This window comes from Protopterus annectens, chromosome 7.part0 (assembly GCF_019279795.1).
Source record: "Protopterus annectens isolate FY-2018-M chromosome 7.part0, PAN1.0, whole genome shotgun sequence".
NCBI lineage: Eukaryota > Metazoa > Chordata > Ceratodontiformes > Protopteridae > Protopterus > Protopterus annectens.
Window position 1 is genome coordinate 844615336 of NC_056739.1, and position 22936 is coordinate 844638271.

Consider the following 22936-nt stretch of genomic DNA (forward strand, 5'->3'; position numbering starts at 1 on the left):
GAGGGGAAATTTAGATTCAGCTACAGAGGTTTCTACAATAGGAACTCCATTGATGGATTTAATAATGAGAACTTTTACTCGCCTTCTCGACGGGTCCCAGGTGTTCATATGAACAGGATTTTTGACTCTCATAACCATTCCTTTCCAGCCCCACAGGATTTTTCCCGCTCAAATTCTTTGTTTTCATCAGAGGCTTTGCAAATAAATACTCCAAGGGAACAGGTGCCTGCAGTATCTAGCTTTGTTAACTCACATTCCTTTGGCTTGACTGATCTTAATTTTAATATACAGGCTATAAATATCCCCTCTAAACAGGCTATAAATGACCATTCTGCATCTGCATCGGTCATGACGCCCGTCTCTACTGCTACACCTACAGCACCTGTTGTTTCTAATACTAATCTCCTAGTTTCTACCCGATTAGTCAATAATCCTCCATTACCTACAACATCTAATAATTTAATACAGCTACTACACTCATCTGATTCTCAGTCCATTATCAGTGACACAACTGTTTCTCCCATCATTCTAATAACCCCATTAATAACAGCAGTTCTGATTTTTTATCCCCTTCACCGATCATCACCAGGAGGAGAGGGAAGTTGATTCAATACAAAGGCAGGGGCACAAATCATATAATGGAACAGGGAGAAGCTCTGATTTACCAGGACTCGATTCTTCCATATTCCACTTGAAGTCACTCTCTAAGATCAAGGTCTCAGATGGGAAGAGGCTTCCCCAGAGGGAGACCAAGAAGATATCAGACTCATTGACTAAGTTAAACAATTCTCTACAGAATGTGAATACTAATAACAGTTCAGACTCAAACTGTTATTCTCACTCAGAGGTGTTTAATCTGTCTGACAGAGTGCTGTCTGATAGTTGTGTAAGCCTTCTGAAGCTGGGATTTTCCTTTATCCCTGCATACCATGCTAATAATGCATCTCTGTTACTGGACCTTAGACTGTATTTTAGGAAACTCAATTTAAAACTATTACATTGTAAAAATACTGTGGACGCTGATGACGATGATGATGATGATGATGATGATGATGGTAATGATGACAGCTTATCTAATGATATTATAGAAAAACAACAGATACTACCTATTAAAAGAATCCTATATAACCCTCCCTTATGTAATACCTTACAAATTTTCTTGAGACTTTGTGAGAAGGATCTACGCAGGTTAATTACTTCTAATAATACATTTAAATGGTTTAACCCTTCCCAGGCACAGCTGTCTACCTTAAAAACTCTTATTGCTGACAAATCTATAAGGATAATGAGGGCTGACAAAGGCTCGGGTATTATATTAATAGAACAAAATAGGTATATACAAACCTTGTTAAAGGATCTTACTAACAGTGAATTTTATTATCCATCCACTATGTCTGAAGTCAAAAAAGCCTTTAAATTAATTGACAGAACTATTTCAGAATTACATAAAAAGAATCTAATTTCTGACATTGATTTTACTTTTTTTAAGTGTAGTTAATCCTCACTTAGGAAAATTCTTTGGGATCCCTAAAATCCATAAGGACCTAATTGACCCTCCATTTAGACATATAGTGTCCAACAAAAAAACTAAAATTGAGGGTATTGCAGAATACATAGACATATTATTAAATCCTATAGTACAAAATTCACCTTTTTTCCTGAGGGATTCTTGGGACTTTCAAAACCTCTTACACTTGAACCCTCCCCCTTGTTCTGACATTATTCTAGTTACCTTAGATATAGAATCTTTATATACTAATATTCCTCATGATACAGGTATCTCCTACTTGCACAACTATCTAAAGGCACGTACTAACTTGCCTCAACACAAAATAGACACCATATGCACTTTAACATCTTTAGTTCTCACTAATAACTACTTTTATTTCACTGATAAGATTTTTCATCAAACCAAAGGGGTAGCTATGGGGGCAAAATTAGCACCAGCCTTTGCTAATTTAGTTCTAGCTTGGTGGGAAATTAATTCCTTAGTGTCCTTACCTAGTTTTAGTCAAGTATTTCTCTATAGAAGATACATAGATGACCTGTTTTTTATATGGAAGGGTTGTGAAAGTGATCTACATACTTTTATTACTCAACTATCAGACAGTATTCCTTTTCTAAACTTTAAAATTTCAGCCATTGGTAAACATGTGAACTTTTTGGATGTACTGGTCTCTTTTAATACTAATACTTTATCCTGGACATCTTCTATTTATAGAAAGAGTACTTTCAGAAATAATTATTTACACTATACTAGTATGCACCCGAAGTTCATCAAACATAATATGGCTAAAGGACAATATATTAGACTTTCTAATCATTTCTGATGATTCCATTTTTTTAAAAGAATGCCATATTTTCACGGATTTTTTTTACTAGACAGAGGATACCCTAGTGACATATTACAGACTATCGTCACTGATGTTTATTCTTTGAGACACACTAAGTTCCCACCCATTATTTTAAAGGCTTTACACCAAAAAATAATCGCTTACATGTACTAGGCAGCAACATACAAGATGGCAGCAACATACAGGACAGTTCTACACCTAACCTTACTACTAGTATATTTCTTCCACACAGTTCCATAGAACCCTCTAGTATTATTACTGATAGATATTCTTCCTTCCCCATTCCCATTTGTAGAGAATCCTATGCCATTAAGGATGTTTTTTACAATAATTGGGACATATTGACCACTAGTCAGGAAGTTAATTTGAAATTAGGTTCTGTTCATGTTTTCACACACAAGAAAATTAAAACACTACAATTGTTGTTAGAAAACAGAGACCACATCTTTCTTTTGTCTCCACAGTATGTACAACAGTCTAATGGTATGTTCACTTGTGGCAAGTGCATTGTATGTAAATGGATTTTTATACGAAGTTGTTACACTTTTAAACATAATAATATCACTATTAATTTCAATTATCATTTTGATTGTAATTCTATTTTTGTTGTATATACTGCGTTTTGTACCACATGTTTCTCATTTTATATAGGCAAAACTATATGTAGAATTAAGGAGCATCTTGCTGCCATAAGAAATAGGGATCTGAGTAATGCATTAGCTAAACACAGCAGTTCATGCCCTACATTCACAGATTTTAAGTTTTTTGTGTTAGATTATGTTCCTTTATTTTTTGGGGATAAAAATACATTATTAGAAGTTAAAGAATTACGCTGACAACTCTTGTTGAATGCAGAGGCTCCTCCAGGCTTATGAATATCAATGAAAGTCTAAACATTAGATGTGCCTTGAAATGGCACCTATAATTATTGCCTAGTAATGCTTGCTTCTTTGTACAGTAGGATTTACTGTATATATTATTTTATATATTCATGATATAGTACTTACATATTCATGACTTATTGTAAGTTTATACAGCTCTTGTTTCTGTAAACATTACGTATAATTGGACACTATATTCTGATGTTACTAACTCATTATGTTTATCCTTATATACTGACATTTTGAAAGCATTCTCTTATGTTTCTGATGAAGTCCAGCATAAATAAACTGGCTAAAAGCGCTAAATATTGGCTCTCGGATTTTATTTTCCTGCAGTTCAAATATTTTTATTAGTTTGTTTGGCGAAGATTTTTGAGTATATATATATATATATATATATATATATATATATATATATATATATATATATATGTGTGTGTGTGTGTGTGTGTGTATGTATGATATAGGTATATATATGGCATTAAAGTTCATGAAATACACTTTTAGTTGCTATCTGATTAGTCGACACAATTTGGTGAACTAAGCAGATGATCAATAGTTGTGCAAGACTGCACAATTCTCTTGGTTAGGGAATATGTCTTTTCCATGACATTGAGTGATGTCAGAGCTAGTATAATTATAATTAGCCAGGGGATGTGGAAGGTGCAGTTAGCTACTTTTTTTTGTATTTTAATTTTGTACCTGCCAAGATTAATGCTCAGTGCTTATGTGCTACAATTTATTTATTTACTTAATTTATTGGCATTAGTTTACCAGGAAAGTTTGCCAGAGCACTGCCCTTTTTCAGTAGAGGTCCAGGGGGAAAAGTTCATTTATACAGACATCATGGACATCCTTTGCATTGTTTCATCATTTACACTCAGTTTAATTCATGAGTAGCAGTCCCATTATTCAGACATCCTTGATATCAATTACATCATTTGCAAACAGTTTTCCTTAAAAACAGTTACACGAGTTGCATATGTGTATATACATATATATATATATATATATATATATATATATATATATATATATATATATATATATACACACACACACACACATATATATATATATATATATATATATATATATATATATATATATATATTTTAATACAGGGGATATGCAGTGCAATACCATCAGTATGCATAGATTTGTTACTACAAAAACTTTTCAAAATCTAGGCTATAGTAAGATAAAAGGTTAAAGAAACCCAAAGAAAGGAAGGAATGGATGAGGCACAAGGAAGATAGAGGAGATAAGATAAAAGAGGAGGGTATAGCTGTGCTAGGAGTACATTACGTCTTGTGCACAAGTTAAGGTACAAATCCATATTGCTATATGAGTACCAGTTCAACCAGGGCTGATGCAGGTGTACAGCCATTTATATATCACATCTGTCGATGTTTGCATTAACGATTTTTTGTGTTCATCATTAGGAAGATAGACTTTTGGGTCGCTAGATTATTTTAAGTATCTATATCTAGCTATTTATATATATATATATATATATATATATATATATATATATATATAGGTCTACTTCAAAACATTGAAATCTTATAACATTGAAATTCATAACACTGAGAACATAACATTGAATATTCAAAACACTGAAAACCCAAAACAATGAAACTTCAGAACATTGAAACTTAGCTTCATAACATTGAAAACTACATCGCACATGTAAATAAGATCTCCTCCACCTATAACAACATCTAACTAACAAACACACTTTCTACTACGTTTTTGCCGGGGGGTGGGGCAAGCCCCACTGCACCCTCCATCCTCGTAAATTAAATATATCAACTCCAAGATTGCACTATAGTGGAAAAAAGTTAAATTCTTAACCTCTGTGTATGGTGATTGTGATAGAGTGAGGTTAGGTAATTACGTTTTTTCCACTGTAGACCAATCTTGGAGTTAGTATATTTAATTTGCAGGGGTGGGGGGTGCAGGGGGGCTTGCCCACTGCAGTAAGATAGTAGAACGTGTGTTTGTTAGTTAGGTGTTTTATAGGTGAAGGAAATGTTATTTACATGTGCATTGTAGTTTTCAATGTTATGAAGCACACTTTCAATGTTCTGAGTTTATATTGTTTTAGGTTTTCATTGTTTTGGGATTTCGATGTTTTGGTCTTAATGTTTTGAATTTCAACATTATGAAATTTCAATGTTTTGAAGTAGACCCATATATAGGTTCATAGGTTCATACTAGGCTATCTGCCCCTGGGTATATCTGCAATCTCCCATCCATTGGTCAAGATTCCTCTTGAACAAGGCCAGAGAGGTGTTTAAGTCTCCTGCCCTTGTGGTTCTGAGGATCTAGATTTTTGAGGTGAAGCATATTCATCAAATCTGGGTTTGACGCGGCCTTATATGTCAGGCACAGGTCACCTCTGAGTTTAGCTGAGACTGAAGAGCTGGAGAGCTGGAGTTCTTTCAGCGGCAGCATAATATTTTTTTTTTTTTTCTTTTTTCTTTTTTTTTTTGACTTTTTTTGGGGGCAGCAGGCACAGCAGCAGTCATGGTCTGATACATTCCGAACTGGCATCATTTGTACTCATGGTGATGAATATGAGAGATGTAGAGGGGGGACGATGACCTCCTTGATGATGATGATCGGTGTCATGATATGATCAGGTTCTAACTACTTTAGCTTAGCAACATGAGTGTCAAACTAAAGCTCAACCTAGGTGCTACTCCTGATCTGGGTCCTGAGATTTTCTGTGACTTTTCTGTGCTCACAGGATATAGTAGCTAGGGTAACCTTTTTTTCTTTTGCATTTTTTTTTTTTTTTTTTTTTTTCATTAAGGCCAGGCCTCAGTTATCCGTTGCCAACTTGCTGGTGGGTTTCTTGGAGTGGTGGATATTTTGAGTCTGACATGGCTCCAGCAACTCTGACCCTGTGGGTTCTGGTCACTAGCTAGTTTGCAACCCATCTAGATGTGTGGGGTTTTATTTCAGCTTGATGAGTTTTTGATACCTGATGAGTGGGGGTATGTTGTTTGCTTTGCCAGGCCAGGTCGAGGGCTGCTGTATGGACCTCCTCATCAATGGCCTCCTCCTGGTGACTGTCTGAAAAAGTCAACCAAGTTCAAACTGGGTTGGATCCAAAGTCTGCAAGTTCCCCTATGTCTTTATTTATGTTCCATTATGTGCACACACACACACACACACACACACACACACACACAAACACACACACACACACACACACACACACACACATATATATATATATATATATATATATATATATATATATATATATATATATATATATGTATATATATATATTTTCACACACACACACACACACACACACACACACACACACACACACACACACACACACACACACACACACACACACACACACACACACACACATATAGCTGAAGTTTATAAGACTGAATGCTTGAAAGAGCATGCATTGTCTGCTGATGGCTGTTATGTACAGGAGGAGTTCATGGTATAGTGGAGAGTGGGAATTAGCCTTTTCTCTGCTGTTGTGCGATCTTGGAGTTGGTGCATATATAATTAGTAGGAGGTGTGGGTTTTTTTGTACTTTTGTGATTTGATCTAAAAAGATCAATTTTTGTTCACACTTATGAGCACTTGCTTTATCGTATGAGTATATAATCATTTGTATAGAACTCTACCTAGATAGAAACAAGCACAATCAAAGAATACTAGTGCTGTATTTAAGTTTACCAATATGTGTGCTAAAACAAAAATGCTAGACTTTATGAGTCCCTTCTCTTTGATTAAGAGATAAACATAAAATCTTAATGCTATACCTCTCAAACATTTTTATAAGTGAGCTTCACTCAATGTGTTACTCGTCTTGTGTATATTCAATAAGACGATTAGGCTGGGTGTTCGTCTAAGTAGTTTATTACACACAGACATATCAGGATGGAGAATGGTAACATTAACCTTAAACAAAAGAACTAACTGACTGACTAGTACACAAATGCATGCTTCCACCTTAGCAGCTCTCTACAAAATGGCTCTCTTGCTTGCATGTGCTGACAATAATCATATTACTTCGAACACGGAAACACAATTGCCAAGAGCTCTTCTCTATCTGAGCATACTGCATTTCGGTTTTGGTTAGGGTTCTGGATGCATAGTCTACTGGTCTACCCTCTTGAAGAATGACTGCACCAAGACCAAACTTTGAAGCATCACAAGAAAGAGTTACAGGTTTGTGAACTTCTTAGCAACTTAAAGTGGGTGGACTGGCGATTCTCTGTTTCAGACATCAAATGCTCTTTGGTGTTCTTCTGACCAGGATCAAGTTATATCTTTGCATGTTAGTTCTCTTAGCAGTGCTGAAAGCTCACTCAAATCTTGAATGAATTTGCCTAAATAGTTGACCATGCCAAGAAAACGTTGTAAGGAGGTGACATTGTCTGGAGCTGGCATCTCAAGAATAGCAGATTGCCTGGAAGGATCTGGTTGTAAGCCTGCACTGGTAAACAAATGACCCACATAAGCAACTTCTTGTAGCCTGAATTTGCATTTCTGAGGATTTAGCTTAAGATTCACCTCACAAGCATGTTCCAGAACTTTCGTGAGGTTTCTATCATGTTCATCTTCACCATTGCCTCCTACAAGAATATCATCTACTATAACAGCACATGAATAGCTTGAAAAGTTTGCTCCATCACACATTGAAAGACTAGACTGGCAGAATTTATCTCAAATGGCATTTTCAAAAATCTGTACCTTTCAAATGGTGTACTGAAAGTAGTAAGCAATGAAGAGTTTTGATCAAGCAAAATTTGCCAAAATGAACTTTTTGCATCGAAGATAGAAAAAGCAGTAACATTTGGCATAAGAGCAGCAACGTCTTCGACCATACGCATTGGATGATGAGGTTGTTTTAGTACTTTGTTCAAGTCTCTTGGATCAATACATATTCTAATATCATCTGAGCTTTTCTTATGAGCTACCACTCAGGGTCTTCCCAGGTTTCAGCCGGTACCACTATATCGCTGTCTTCTCCCTCCCCTGCATACACAGCTGAGGCATACATAAATGAAAGCTCCCTTTTAATGGCTTCTGAACCAGCTAAATTAAGCAGAATAAATGCCTTTGCATGTCTTTTGTTGGAAAAAGCAGCCTGAATGAAAATGTCATACTCTTGCTGAAACACTCTCCAGTTTTCAGCAACATTATTATCAAAAACAAGTGGACAACATCTGTGAAATCCTTCTGCCATGCCAAAAAAATGCTTTTGTAATTTTGTAGAAACACACACCTAAATATACCAGGTGCTTGAATAATATTCATCTGTACAATAAACTGTTTGAAATGACCATTTTCTATGAAATAACTGTACTGTAATACTGCACACACTTGCGAATATTTTGCACACTTAATATTATTAATATTATTCAGATATCTCAGATAGCTTTAGTTAATATGAAAAAGAAGCACACAGCGACAAAAAAATACAGTCCTTTTCCCTTTTTTGTACATTTTATGTGATTTGGAATTTATTTCAAGCACGTTTGTAAGAATTTCAAGTATTTTTATTAATATATCATAATTTCAAACATTTTGTTTAATTAGAGAGTCATTTTTAACGTTTTTAATGCTTCGTTTTATATTTGTTAAGTAAAAAATCATTTAAGTGAGTTTTAGTACCTGGATTTGTCTTTCTGACCTGTTTGTGAGTCATTTGAGCAGGGATGATCCACTGCCTACCTCATGGTCTTGAAGAAGTAGATTTATTCTGGATCCCATTCTGACAACATGTCGCTCGTCTTGTATATATTCAATAAGTGGATGTGCCTGGGTGTTTGTTTAAGTAGTTTATTATACACAAACACATCATGATGGAGAATGGTAACATTAAACTTAAACAAATAAACTGACTTACTTGTACACACATGCATGCTTACACCTCGGTTGGTCACTATAAACTGGCACTCTTGCTTGCACATGCTCATACTAATATGCATGTGCTCACTAACTGTAATAGCTCTTAAAGGAGCATACACACTCTGATCTACAACTATACCCATGTAGACATTTGCTGTTCTCATTTATTTATTTATTCATTTTTTTTTTTTTTTTTTTGTAATTCCAGAGTTTACTGGTCTCGGAACTACAGTTGGGAGCCATTCATTTTCAGATTAGTCTGTCCAGTCCAGATGATCCTATATTTTATTAAATAATTCAGTCATTAATTTTCTGATATTCTTCAGGGTCACATAACAGAATCATCATATCCAGTAAAAAATAGACATACCGTAAAGAATTGATCTTGGACAACATGGTCACTTTGCAAGTCCACTGCAGGATACACACACATATACACACACACAGACACACAGACACACACACACATACACAAATTAAGTGAATCATTAGGTTATATATTTCTGGGGTGTGGGTTTAAAGCAGAGCACCCCCCCAAAAATACTGTTTGATCTGTCCCTCTCCAAATATCTGCACCAACTGGAAAGGCCACAGAAATACCTCACAAAGAGAATTCATGGCCTCAAAAAACCTGTCCTTTGTGGACAGGCTCAAATTACTGTCACTCTATTTGGTATCATACAGATTGCTCAGAGGTGATCTGCGTCTCACCTACAGGGCATCTCAGATCCTGCCCTACTAGAGATGCTCCATATCCGGAAGTCTAAATCCTCATGCATTACCTGCTTGAAAGGCCTGAATCTAATATGCAACATCAACAAAACCTGCTGGAGAGACAGGTTTGTCTCACAGAGGCTGCCCCATCTCTGCAATAGACTTCCCATACACGTCAAACAGAGTACCTCGCTGACCCTCTTCAAGTGCAACCTTGATGAGTGGATGGGAAAACACAAATTTGCCCAAGGGGTTCCATCTGTGACCTTCATTGTCAGGGGCGACAGGTGCTGACTCAGATTTCTTTTTGGGGATAAACTCTTGGCTAGGCTTGTAAGGGCCCAGGGCCATTATCCTAGTAACCTCCTATAATCCTATGGTCCAATGTAAACATAAGCTTTCTATATAAACAATGAAAAGAATACATCCATCTGAGAATCAAACCACAGAAATGGCTGCTGTCTGCCATACCAATGTGATTATATTCTCCTCTTAATTACCATGAAATGTTCCTGGTACATTTCACACAGCTCTCCATCCTTTTTTTATCATCAGTCAGTAAAGACTGAAGCATTCATCAACATTTGTACCTCTTTCACATTCTATTCTAGACAATACCCATTCTTTTTTCAAAGTTTATGATAAATAGTTTAATGACAATTTAGTTTTGATCCATGCAATTTATCTTACTTCTCCTTTCTCATTTCGAATTCTTCTATTGAAATCTTTGCCCTCCAAGCAGAGGAAGTCCTCTCCTGGATGAATGATTCCACATTTGATGGCAATGGCACGAGCGGTGTTAATGTTATCCCCAGTGACCATGCGGACAGTGATACCAGCTCGCTGGCACTTTCTAATGGCTTCGGGTACCTGTAAGAGAAAACAAATACATGAGTGCTAAATCTATATGCAATATGGAGTGAATAAACACTTCCTTCCTGTCTCATAAATGCAAGCCTGAAAAAGACATGAACTCTAGGAATAAGAAAACAGTTTTATATCACAGTACTGAAGCCCATCTAGTTTAAGTCTGATTTTCTGCATACCTGAATGAAAATTCACAAACCAAAATTGCTGAAAGAAGTGTGGACAACCCCTTACCATTATGGCTTCCCTAACTGACTTTATATATTTTTTCACTTGGGTTGTGCTTGCAAATGGCCCACTGAGATCAATATACTACCCCAGTAAACATATATAATTTATATATATATATATATATATATATATATATATATATATATATATATATATATGTACATATATATATATATATATATAGATATGTATAGATAGATATAGTTCTGAAGTCATAACACCTAAGAGTACATTAGGAACACTGCAGGCAATCATGCAGCCTTTCATCATATTATAAAATATTGCAGAAAAAAGACAAACTGTTTTTGTTGTGTCATTTCATTAAGATAGAAATGGCTATGTAACAAATGTATTTTGATGTTGTTTTTTTTTTTTTTTTTCAGAATTGGAAACGTGAAAATGTTAACTTTTATTTCTGTTTTATATATATATATATATATATATATATATATATATATATATATATATATATATATATATATATATATATAGTGATTAAGGCTGAGGGGGCACAGGTCCCACTTTAATGTTTACAGGTGAACTTGGCCCCGGCAGAAACAACTATATGCCACTGTTTTGTGATGTTTTAAATGTTTCTACTTAGGAGTATGATTATCTATAGCTTTAAATGTATGTGTGTCATTCAATCACATATCAAATAAACAAGATGCAATGAATCATAGTAAAGCTAGTAGGTTATACAATTGTGTTATACAGTTGTTCTACTACATTTTGCACTGTTATAAAGCTTTTTTACTGTTTCACTGCATTTATGTACTGTTTTATACTGTTTAACTGTATTTTTCATTGCTAGATACTGTTTTATTACTCTAATTGCATGTTTACTGAATTACTTAACTGTAAACTTCTTTTTCATACTGAGAGTTTTATTTTCTGTTTGTGAGTGCTCTATCTGAGCTTTTCTGCGCATTTTTGATTTTTTGAGGTTTCTGTGTTCTAATCTAGTCTGTTTACAGTTAAACGCATTCTCTAGAGTCTGCTTGCTCCTTGATCTGTTTAAAACTTTCATTTAGTGGCTACAGCTAGGAACTGTAATTTTTCCCACCAGCCTTCCTAGTGTTGTGGTGTTCTTATACTTGGTGACTTTGCAGTTACCCGCCCATACTGTATATTTGATCTGTGACACTCCTCCCAGTCTAGTGTCATTAGTTCATTCCATCTAATAGAGAACATTTGTGAAGGCCAACCCACTCAGATTCTTAACCTTGAATTAACTTCTGTTCCAGCTTTCTCCATTTCCACTTTACTGAAAAAAAAAAAATTTACTGAAAAAAAAAATTCTAAGCTTGTTTCCCCCCTTTCCTGTAACAAGTCTTGTCCAGATACAGATTTTCTGTATCCAGGACTGTTTGTAAGCTCCTGAGCCCCCCCCCCCCACTTAACTATGGTTAAACTATTCCTGGCGCCATAAAGTCTGCTCTTTAAATTTTCCCTTGCAACTAGACAGCTTTTTAGTTTTAGCACTCAAATCAGTTTCTTTGAGCTCAGCACTTGTCAAGAATTCGCTGTAAGCACTAAATAAGCTGCAAATTACTACAGCACTCAACTTTCCTCACTTGTCTAGAGGAAAACAGTTTTTAGTACTTAATAAATAAGCACCTATTCAGGCATGTCTAAAGGTCAGCTTCCTGTGCTTTCTCCTGTCTACCTGATGAATCTGGGCATCTTGGGACAATGCAGCAATTGCCTCATGTACACTGACAACCCTCTCCTCCTACCACCCAATACTACGACCTGTGAGAGATGCACTTATATAGCCAAACTGGAAGCAAAGTTCTCTTCACCGAAGACTGGACTAGACAGTCAAGAGGAGAAGGTAAACACTTGCACCGCACCACACTTATCACATAGTCCCTCAAAACCTACATCACCAAAACACACACACAGAAGCACAAAACACACACCTACATTCATGAAGGATCTCAGTAAAAATCTGCCCAAACAACCAAGACCTCCAAAGTAGAAATTCAAGCAACCACCACCCCCCAACACAACCCAAATGACACATAGCCCACATACTCAGTGTGCCACTCAACTATAGCCCATAAGGCATAACGTACCCAACACTCTAGTCATAGGTGACTTTATAGTCAGGTACACTGATGTTCCACTCACCAGGCTAAACAAGAAGAAAGTTACTGTCAGCTGCCTGTCGGGTGCCAGGATCCACCACATAATGCACACACTCAGGTCACTCCACAACAAGTACAAATATGACTCTGTCATTGTCCATGTTGGTGTGAATGACCTGAGATGTACCTCCCTGGACTACATGAAAAGAGACATGGAGGACCTCTCCGATCTTGTAGCCCAGGCAGGTGTGACCCTAGCCCTGAGTAGCATCCTGCCATCACCCAGAATGATACCACAGTACATGGACAAAATGATTGACTTCAACAATTGGCTAAGCTTCTGGTGTCATTCTAAGGGAATCCAGTATCTGTCTGTCTGGGATGACATGATTGAGAGTTCACGCTGCTTTGCCAGAGATGGCCTGCACCTGTCACCCTTGGGATTCCGGATACTGGCAAAGGCTCTTGCCTCCCCTATGGTGCCTTTTTTAGGCAAGGTTCAAATGACAAATTCACCACTGTAACAGGTACAAGCAAGCAAAATCTGAGGGTAATGCTACTCAATGCTAGAAGTCTAAACCTCAAAATGCATTAATTCGAGGCACTTCTTAAAATGGAGAACATCGACATCTGTGCAGTGACAGATACCTAGTTCAAAGCTCCAGAGAGCACCCCTGCATTACCAGGCTATAATTCATACTACACCTTTCGCCCACCAAACCCGGACTGAAACACTAAAGGTGGAGGTGTGTCCATATTCATTATGGATATCCACACCTCCAAGCTAGTTGCTCAGCATAATGTGTCTGAGATTATCCAATTTCAACTACCTCTGAGCAAAACCGCAATTCAGATTGTAGCTTGCTACATATTCCCCACCATGCCCCAGAATTCCCACTCCTCTTTTCTTGATACACTGGAAAATATTAAGGTACAACCTAACACCCTAATAATGAATGATTTCAACTACCCCACTATTAACTGGGAAAACTACTCATGTACCACCTTTTTTGCTCAATGTTTTCTGGAATTCATCAATTCCAACGCCTTTGATCAACTTATCCACACCCCCACCAGGGGCAGCAATATTCTAGACCTGGTCATCATCAACATGGGCGACCGGTGTTCCACACCAGGGTCAGATCCTCTTTGGTCAGATCTGACCACTAGCTAATCACCTTAGACATCCACATCCTGCTCCCACCCCCCATTAGGAAAGCAACCGTAAAAATTTTTCCAAAGCCAACTTCATGCTTCTTAAGACAGAAATGGCAAACTTCATAACACCTATGCAGATGGACAATAGAGATACGATTGCTGAATCCTACACAAATGCACTTTATAAGCACTTACACGAGTGCATGGATCGTGCTAACCTTAACAGAACCAAGATGCTATACTCAAAAAAAAAGGAAGCCAATCTGGTGGTCTTCTGCCATAAACAAACTCTACAACAAAAGAAAGAAACTGTTGCAAAAAAGACTAAAATCCCACGATTGGAGGAACTCTGTGGTGAGCCTCAGTAAGAAGCTGAGATCCCTCATTAAATCTTCCAAAACTAGTTATGAAAACTAAATTGCCACTGATTCTAAAGACAACCACAAAGCATTCTATAGCTATGTCAAGAATCTCAATGGCTACACTCAGATCTGCTCTGAGTTACAGCACAATGACACTAAATATACAGAACCAACTGATATTGCCAACATCCTGGCAGATAGGTTCAGTGCTAACTTTACCCCCCTCTCACCCCTTAAAGGGCCCTTCTTTATACCGGAAGAATGAAAAGTTCCCATAATAATGGCTGCACAGGTAAAAACCTCACTCCCCAAAGCCAAGAACACAGAATCCATGGGACCTGACAACATCCCAGGCTACCTTCTACACAAACTACAGAATGAATTGGCACCCCACCTAAGTACCATGTTCAATCATAGCCTCACCTCAGGCTTTGTGCCCATTGAATGGTGCACCATGAAGGTTATCCCACTCCACAAATGGGGTGACACAACAGAACCCGGGAACTACCACCCCATTAGCCGGATGAGCCTGGTCTGCAAGACCTTGTAACGTATCATCATGGAACTCATAAATAAAGACATTGGAGATCTCCAAACTCTGGACCCCACACAGTTCAGGTTTGTATAAGGCAGATCATGTCTCCTAAACCTGACAGACTTCTTTGAAGCAGTCACCGAAGCCATAGATGAGGGTAAGGTGGTTCACACAGCCTATCTAGATCTTGCCAAGGCGTTCAACACCATCCCCCACTCTAGAATTATAGATAAACTCACTAAACTAGGTATAAAACCATATGTCACAAGATGGGTTGCCAAATGGCTTACTGACAGAACCCACACTGTGAAGGTAGCAGACTCCAAATCAGACTTCAGACCAGTGACAAGTGGAGTACCACAAGGTTCAGTCCTGGGTCCTCTCCTGTTTGGTCATCTACTTCTCTGAAGTACAGGCTAATACAGAAGGTCTTTGGCTAACTAAATTCACAGATGACTGCAAACTAGGAGCCATAATCGAAACTTCTAACGATGTGGAAATCCTACAAAAGGGCCTCACTCAGACAGATGCCTGGTGTCAAAGCCATGGTCTCAAACTCAATGCCAAAAAGTGCATTGTCATCCCCTAGGGTAAAAACTCTGTACCCATGAACTACTATATAGGCTGTAGTCTACTTAACACTGAAAGTGTGATAAGACACCTTGGGGCACAGGTGGACAGTAGTCTCTCCTTTGATAATCACATCTCCACAGTGGTCAGGAAATCCTTCTACGTGGCACACCTCATCACAAAAGGTTTCTCATCCAGAAAAAAATAGGTCATTGTTCCCCTCTACTCATCACTCAGGCTGCAGAAATACCTCACAAAGAGGATTACTGACCTCAAACAGATGCCCTATGCAGACCGATTCAAAAAACTCCAGCTTTACTCAGTCGCATATCTCCTACTTAGAGGCAATCTCTGCCTAACATACAAAGCTATGTCAAACCCAGAGCTGTTGGACATGCTCCACTTAAAGAAATCCCAATCCCTCCAAGCTACACACTCTAGGGGCCTAGACCTTGTCACCACAATAAACAGAACATGCTGAAGGGATAGACTCCTGTCCCAGAGACTTCCCATACTCTGGAACAGACTACCTATCTATGCCAAACAGAGCTCCTCATCAGCACTCTTCAAGAAAAATCTTGATGATTGGATGGGTAATAGGAAATTCACCCCGGGGATCACTTCTGTGGTTCTGTTTGACAGGGGCCAGGAAAATAATTTTCTTGGGTGGCGAAAACCAGGGTACCTTTTTGGCTAGGCTTGTATAGGCCCTAGGGCCAATAGCCTAGTACCTAACTATGAACCTATGAAATGCAAGGAGAAAAAAATACTCCATATCTTTTCCTAAACTACTTTTTGAAAAGAATTTGGCAAACACAATTTCAGTCTGCCAGTGGAGTGCAGCTCTCACTTACCTCATTTGTGAGCAGCTGACTGAAGAGTTCCTGATGAAAACTGACTGTGCTGTTAATATAGTTGAAGCAAAATGGATGTGGCAAATTGTGGTATTATGTAGCACAAAGAGATCAATTTATCCATTACTGATATAACCAAGAAAACAGTTCATGGTATATAATAAAGTGATACCCATAATAGCTAATTATTTGAATGCAGGAAATGGTTTTGTGAGACATCAGTGAAATGATATGGAGGTTGTATTGTGGCCAGGCTATCAGCATGTAGCTTGATGGCCTTTCTAGCCTCAGCAGTGAGTAGGTTGGCTATTTTGAAAGACAGTGAGTTGGAATAATACTTTAACTTGTACTTCTATGTGAGTGGAGCAAGTCAAGTTCTGATCTAATATAATAAATTGTTGCTGTACTGTATATGGTAGGGGGTACCTTGCAGGTCAACCCTGGTATTATTTCATATATGTTTGCATCATTTAGTTGTTCCAAATTCATATTTATTTATTTATTTACATTTGTTTACTTGGAAAGTCCAACAGGAATTAAAACCACTTTTCAGGGGGGGCTCCGGGGAAAAAATCCATGCTTACAATTACAAAGTCATTATGTCAATGTACAAAACACCTTTTGAAGAAAAAGCATTCATAAGGTTAAGATGAGACATATCAAAAGTTCAACAATTAACTAATTGCACTGTGCAGCACACATACATTTAAGTTTATGCTTTATAAACATTATAAAAAGACAATTTTGTAGGTAGCACACTAGTGCACAAACAAAGTGAATATTTTATAAATAAAAATAATACAAATACATTTTTAGTGGTAGTACTGTACAAAACACTTACTTTAAAGAAAATATACAGAGACAATAGTGGAGACAGTTAGGCACTCAGGTAGTAAGGGGATAATGATTACTGTGTGTAGAGGCTGGACTGAAACAAATTTGAAAGAATGAAGAGACACAGAGAGAGAGAGAGAGAGACAGATACATCATTGTGCAATGGAAAGGAGAGCCTTAGATGGAACTAGAGAGATGATTGGTGCGATAGGTGATAGAGATGAAGTTATGTGGGTCTATGTTCAGCTATCGAATGGAACTTCCATCGAACGACTGAACATCAAACAATATCCATCGAATGTTCATTCAGTGAACGTTCATTTCATCAATGGGGAAAGTAACTAGTTGGTCACCACTTCCCAGTGTGCCTCACCGCAGTATTTCAAACTCGGGCTTCACTCCCCACACCCCCCCTAACTATATATACTAACTCTGAGACTCCACTACAGTGGGGAAAAGGGTAGATGGGGAAGTGGTGGACAGCTAGTTACTTTCTCTGTCGATGAAATGAACATTCGCTGAATGGAACATTCGTTGGAAAGCATTCAATGCTCAGCTATTCGATGGAAGTTCCATACAATGGCTGGAACATAGACCTAAGTTATGTGAGTGATGAGTTAATGAGGAATATATAGCAGAAGATATGCAGAAGGAGGCATGTGTCTGGGATAAGAAGCAGATGAATGGCACTTTAGGGAAGCATTCTGATTATGGTTACTTTAGAAGTAAGCCTGCACAAAAGCTATGCTGTAGTTAGTGGCAACAGTATGTTACTGCATGTGTTACAGCTGGATGGAGTGGGAGGAGTAAAACTATTGTTCTGTCAATGGCCACTGGATACGTTTTGCCAGTGAGCTGTATGATATTAATAAATATTTTTGCAAGTGTATAGGTGCTTTTATATTTGTGTCTGCTTTAGTAATAACTGTGTTATCTGCATAAGTCAGGCAGGTGGTTTGTTGAATGTCGAATGGCAACTCTTTAATGAATAACGAAAACAGTAGCAGATCTGAGAATAAGTCATAGGGAATGCCTTCTAATGGTCTTCCTGTTTCCAGTATATTGCTTGATCCTAGTTTCATGAAAGTTTTGTTTGTTAGACATTTTTTGAACCATTCTATGATTTCATTTGAAAAGTAACAGCTGCCTGATTTCTGTAGTAGTACTGTGTAATTTACTATTTCAAACACTTTTTTTTAAATCTAGGAATACGACTCTAGTTAGTCAGTGCATAAATGACAGCAAGGACATTGTAGTTAGGTCAGAACCCATGTTCTTTATTTGTGAGATTGTTATATTTTTGCATGCCTTCCAGTGTCAGATTATGAACAAACTTTTTCACTATTTTGACCAAGAAGCACAGGTTTGCAATAGACCAGAAGTCATTAGCATTTGTTGCACAGGGAACATCAACATATGGTATTATTAGGACATGTCTGAAATTGTATGGCATAGTATAGATTTTCTGATTAAGGGAAGGCTGAATATATCTATAAGTGGTTTATAGAGCACCTGGGCTTCCAGTTTAAGCATTTTAGCATGGATAGTATGGAAGATTGGGTTATAGCTACAATCAATTTCTTCTAGCATCTATACTTGTAACTGTTAAACTGTTCTGAATAAAAAGGGGATAGGTAAAAAATGTATGTAATGGCATTTCTGGTGAAATATTGGGGTGTTAGCCACATTGTCCCTAATGTCTTTAGGAATATTATCATTGATAGTCTTGGCTATGGTAGATTTGGAGAAGGTTTTGCTGAGGCAACTGATCAGATCACATGCCAAAAACTTTTAGCCAGTGCCAGAGTAAGGTTTTTAGATTCATTGGATACTGTCCATGTGCTGGTACAACACTCTACATTACTTCTTAGCATATGATAGTCCCCACATTTGCTAACACTTGCAGGGTCTTAGTATCAATCATGTCAGGCTTTATTTCTGGACTGAGGCTTGCTGTTTCAGATCACTGGTGAACCAATGTGTTTGAATTCCTTGCATGCATAATTTAGTTTATTTTTATTTTATTTCCATTTGTTTTTGGCCACAGTGGTGCAGCAGTTAACACTGTCACCTCACAGCAAGAGGTTCTCCAGTTCATTTTTCGGCTGGAGCACCTTCTGTGCAGAGTCTGCATGTCTTCCCTGTGGCTGAGTGCATTTTAAAGACATGCAGGTAGGTGCGTGTGTGTATGTGTGTGCCTTCTGTGAAGGTTGGGAGCCGGGCTGGCAAGTCGACACTGTAAAACCACCACTGCCAATCAATCTGCAGACTCGTTATCCACTGTGGTGACCCCTAACCGGGAAAGCTGAAAGAATTTTATTTCCATTTATTAAACCAAACAAATCAGTTTGGCTAAAGCCCCCTTCACTGATATCCTGGGGAGAAATACTTCAAGAATAAGAATAATAATAACATAGTATGGTATTCAGACATTCACTATAATGTAATAAGTTACAGAAGATTTCACAAGAAAAAACTGTACTCGGGTATATAAACATATCTACATACTGAAAATAAAAATACAAACAGCCACTGAGGACGACCACAAGTAGACTCATCATTTAAAATTTCAGTCATCTTAGAAATATAATCAATTTTAGTCATTATTACCATACCTCCACCTTTATCAGGTTTCATACACCTGTATTGGTCAGAGGCCCTAAAATTTTTCAAGATGAGTCTCTCATTATCTGAAAGGTTATCTGTTACCTGAATTTTCTGTGAACAGATCCTTCTAAAATCACACTCAACCAATTTTTCCAGTAAAACGACCTCAACATTAGGGGGCGGAATAAACATACTCTTTCTTTTCAAATTTTGTGTAGATTCAGTGTCAATTACCCCATCCTTTTGTTTGTTGGAAGAGAAAAAAATCTGTAAATTTAACTGTCTCATGAAAAGTTTCAAGTTAACAAGCACCTGAGCAATATCCAACCTAAAATTAGGTACAAAATTGATACCCTTACTAAACAAGTCAAAATGTGCATCACAAATCTTAATATCAGTATAATTGTAAATTAAAAAAACATGTTTTTTCAAAATCTCATGCCTCATAACAGAATGACCATCAAACAACCCAGCTGTATCAATATCATCATGGATGTGTACAGTCGAAACCTCATTGTTTAACATTACATCAAAAGAAAAAAAACACTAGTAACATCAGGTGATGCATATCTGTCAATAAGCTCATCATCTTCACCCACACAATTAAATTTTTTTATAACGTTATCTACATTAGTAACATCACAGGTTAGAATCGTCCCCTTCGATTCACGCTCCCCCCCTGGGGATACACAAACTGTGCATTCCTTCCCATTTGTCCTCCATTCATAAGCCTCTCTGACCTCCGTGGTTAATTCTGCTGCTCTAAAAAAACATTGTTTTGCTCAACAAAGTCATTTGTAAAGTTAGAGTCATTAGGTCTTTCCCCCGAAACACCAACTGTAGATTTAGATCCAGATGGATAAGCACAATTGTTTTTATAATCAATAGTGTCTCTAAATAATTTCTTTTGCTTAATAATCATGTTTTTATTGATAAACGCCTCAATATTTAGGGATTTATTAATAACTAACATTGTGTTAATATACACTTTTTATTACAGTATTTTGTGTGTTTTTTAAGAATTTTAGACACACTGTGAACTTTATTGTTTAGGTTAATACAAGGATTATTTAAACATTAGACTGGGATGTTCATTGGTTGTTATATCTGTGATGTCAGCCTATTGTCATGGGGTATTTGTTATAAATGTGTTTTAATTGTGAGTGTAAAAATGACTCTGAAAACGCCAGCATTGCACTGGTAAAAGCGCTAAGTCATTTCTGTCATTAAAGTCAAAATTGTTTGATTCACCATACTACTCGTGGTCGTCCTTAGTGGCTGTTTGTATTTTTATTTTCATTGTTTTTTACCCTGTTTTGGGGGGTTCTTGTTTTGATATCTACATACTGGCAGACCATGGGAGATTATAATGAGGGTGACTCTCTGGTGGGGTCCATGGCTGGCCTGAAGACTAGCTTAGTGAAATCCTTACCCCTCAGTTTGGTTCTGTCTTAAGATTTTTCTGTTTTATGCAGAATTAATAATGATAGCACTTAACAACAACAGCAGACAGTAAACTATCCTAGGAGTTAGACTAAAGGAAGAAAATGTTTGGAGTCAAAGGAACTGCAAAACATCTAAATAATGTAAACAGTGAGTAGCCTGTGCCAAATAAGTAGGAAAACTGGTGGCTATTGTGGCTTTGTGTAAACTGCATCATTTTGCTCATAAATATTTATTTAATTTGCCACAATCAGACATTTGAGATACACTCAGTCAACAATTGGTCTATAACTGCTAAGTATAGGGAGTGTCCATAGATGAGAACAGCTGACTCTACTATCATGGTCAAGCTAAACATTGGTTAGTCTGACTTTGCATGACATGGATAAATGTATGCAAAATGAGTAGGAATACTTTACTGTGGACATTATTTTAAACCCCAAATGGACATTTGAAATGCAAACAGTCAAGTGCATATAATTCTTGAAAATGGACACTAGTGGATTATAGTGACAGCAGTATGACTGGTCTTTATGGTTTAATTAGAGACATGAATTCAAAAGAACATGTGATTTTATGTGTGATCCAAAAAGGTGCATGAAGTGTGTGTGTGTGTTTGTGTGTGTGTGTGTGTGTGTGTGTGTGTGTGTGTGTGTGTGTGTGTGTGTGTGTGTGTGTGTGTGTGTGTTGGGGAGGGGGTGGCATGATTTCTAATTCAGCAAGGGCCCAAGGTACACTTCACATACCACTGTTGGCAGATTATGCATACAGACATTTTTGAGTATATGTTTGTGAAGTAAATGAGAATATAGTTTCCGGAGAAAGATGACATGAATAAGAGGAGAAAGTATGGAAGAAATGTGAATTGATGGAATAGATGACAGCTGTAGCCATGAAGGTGTTAAGAAAGGTTAATATTAGGAAAATCAGTATAAATGCTGAAGACAGGAATACAAGAATAATCTATTTTGCAGAAGAGAAATCAGATTATAAAAGGTGAACAATGTGCATCTGGGTTAGAACAATTCATAGGTTCATAGGTTCATAGGTTCATACTAGGCTATCTGCCCTAGGGCATTTATAAGCCTAGCCAGAATGTGTTTGGCTTTTGCCACCCATTTTAAATTTATTTTGCTATGCCCTTTTTCAAGGTTAGTATACTGTGCCTCTGTCGAACAGTGACACAGAAGTGATACCCAGGGTAAACCTATGATCCCCCATCCACTCATCAAGATTCCTCTTGAAGAGAGTCAATGAGGGACTCTGCCTAACCTGGACTGGGATTTTATTCCAGAGTGAAGGGAGCCTCTGGGTTATGAATCCGTCCCTCCAGCATGTCCTATTTATTTCAGTGCTGAGGTTCAAGTCTCTCGAGCGCGTAGCTTGATGGGATTTGGATTTTTTATAAACTGTGGTTCAACTAAGAAACGGTTTTGTAATGACAAAGTGCTAGACCTGATAATGATAATCAGATGGGCACTTTAGGGATCAGATGGACAGGATGGGATTGTGATCACTTATGGAGTTGG

The 22936-nt window shown here is 37.4% G+C and overlaps 1 protein-coding gene across 13 annotated transcripts in view; it reads right to left on the reverse strand.

Moving 5' to 3' along the window:
• LOC122806731 (plasma membrane calcium-transporting ATPase 2) overlaps positions 1–22936 on the reverse strand; it is a 2851771-nt gene that overhangs the window by 247006 nt on the left and 2581829 nt on the right. For all 13 annotated transcript variants that reach the window (XM_044077397.1, XM_044077394.1, XM_044077391.1 and 10 more), the window contains one exon: positions 10544–10723. In XM_044077397.1, the coding sequence (XP_043933332.1) occupies positions 10544–10723 (180 nt within the window). The remainder of the gene's footprint in view (positions 1–10543; positions 10724–22936) is intronic.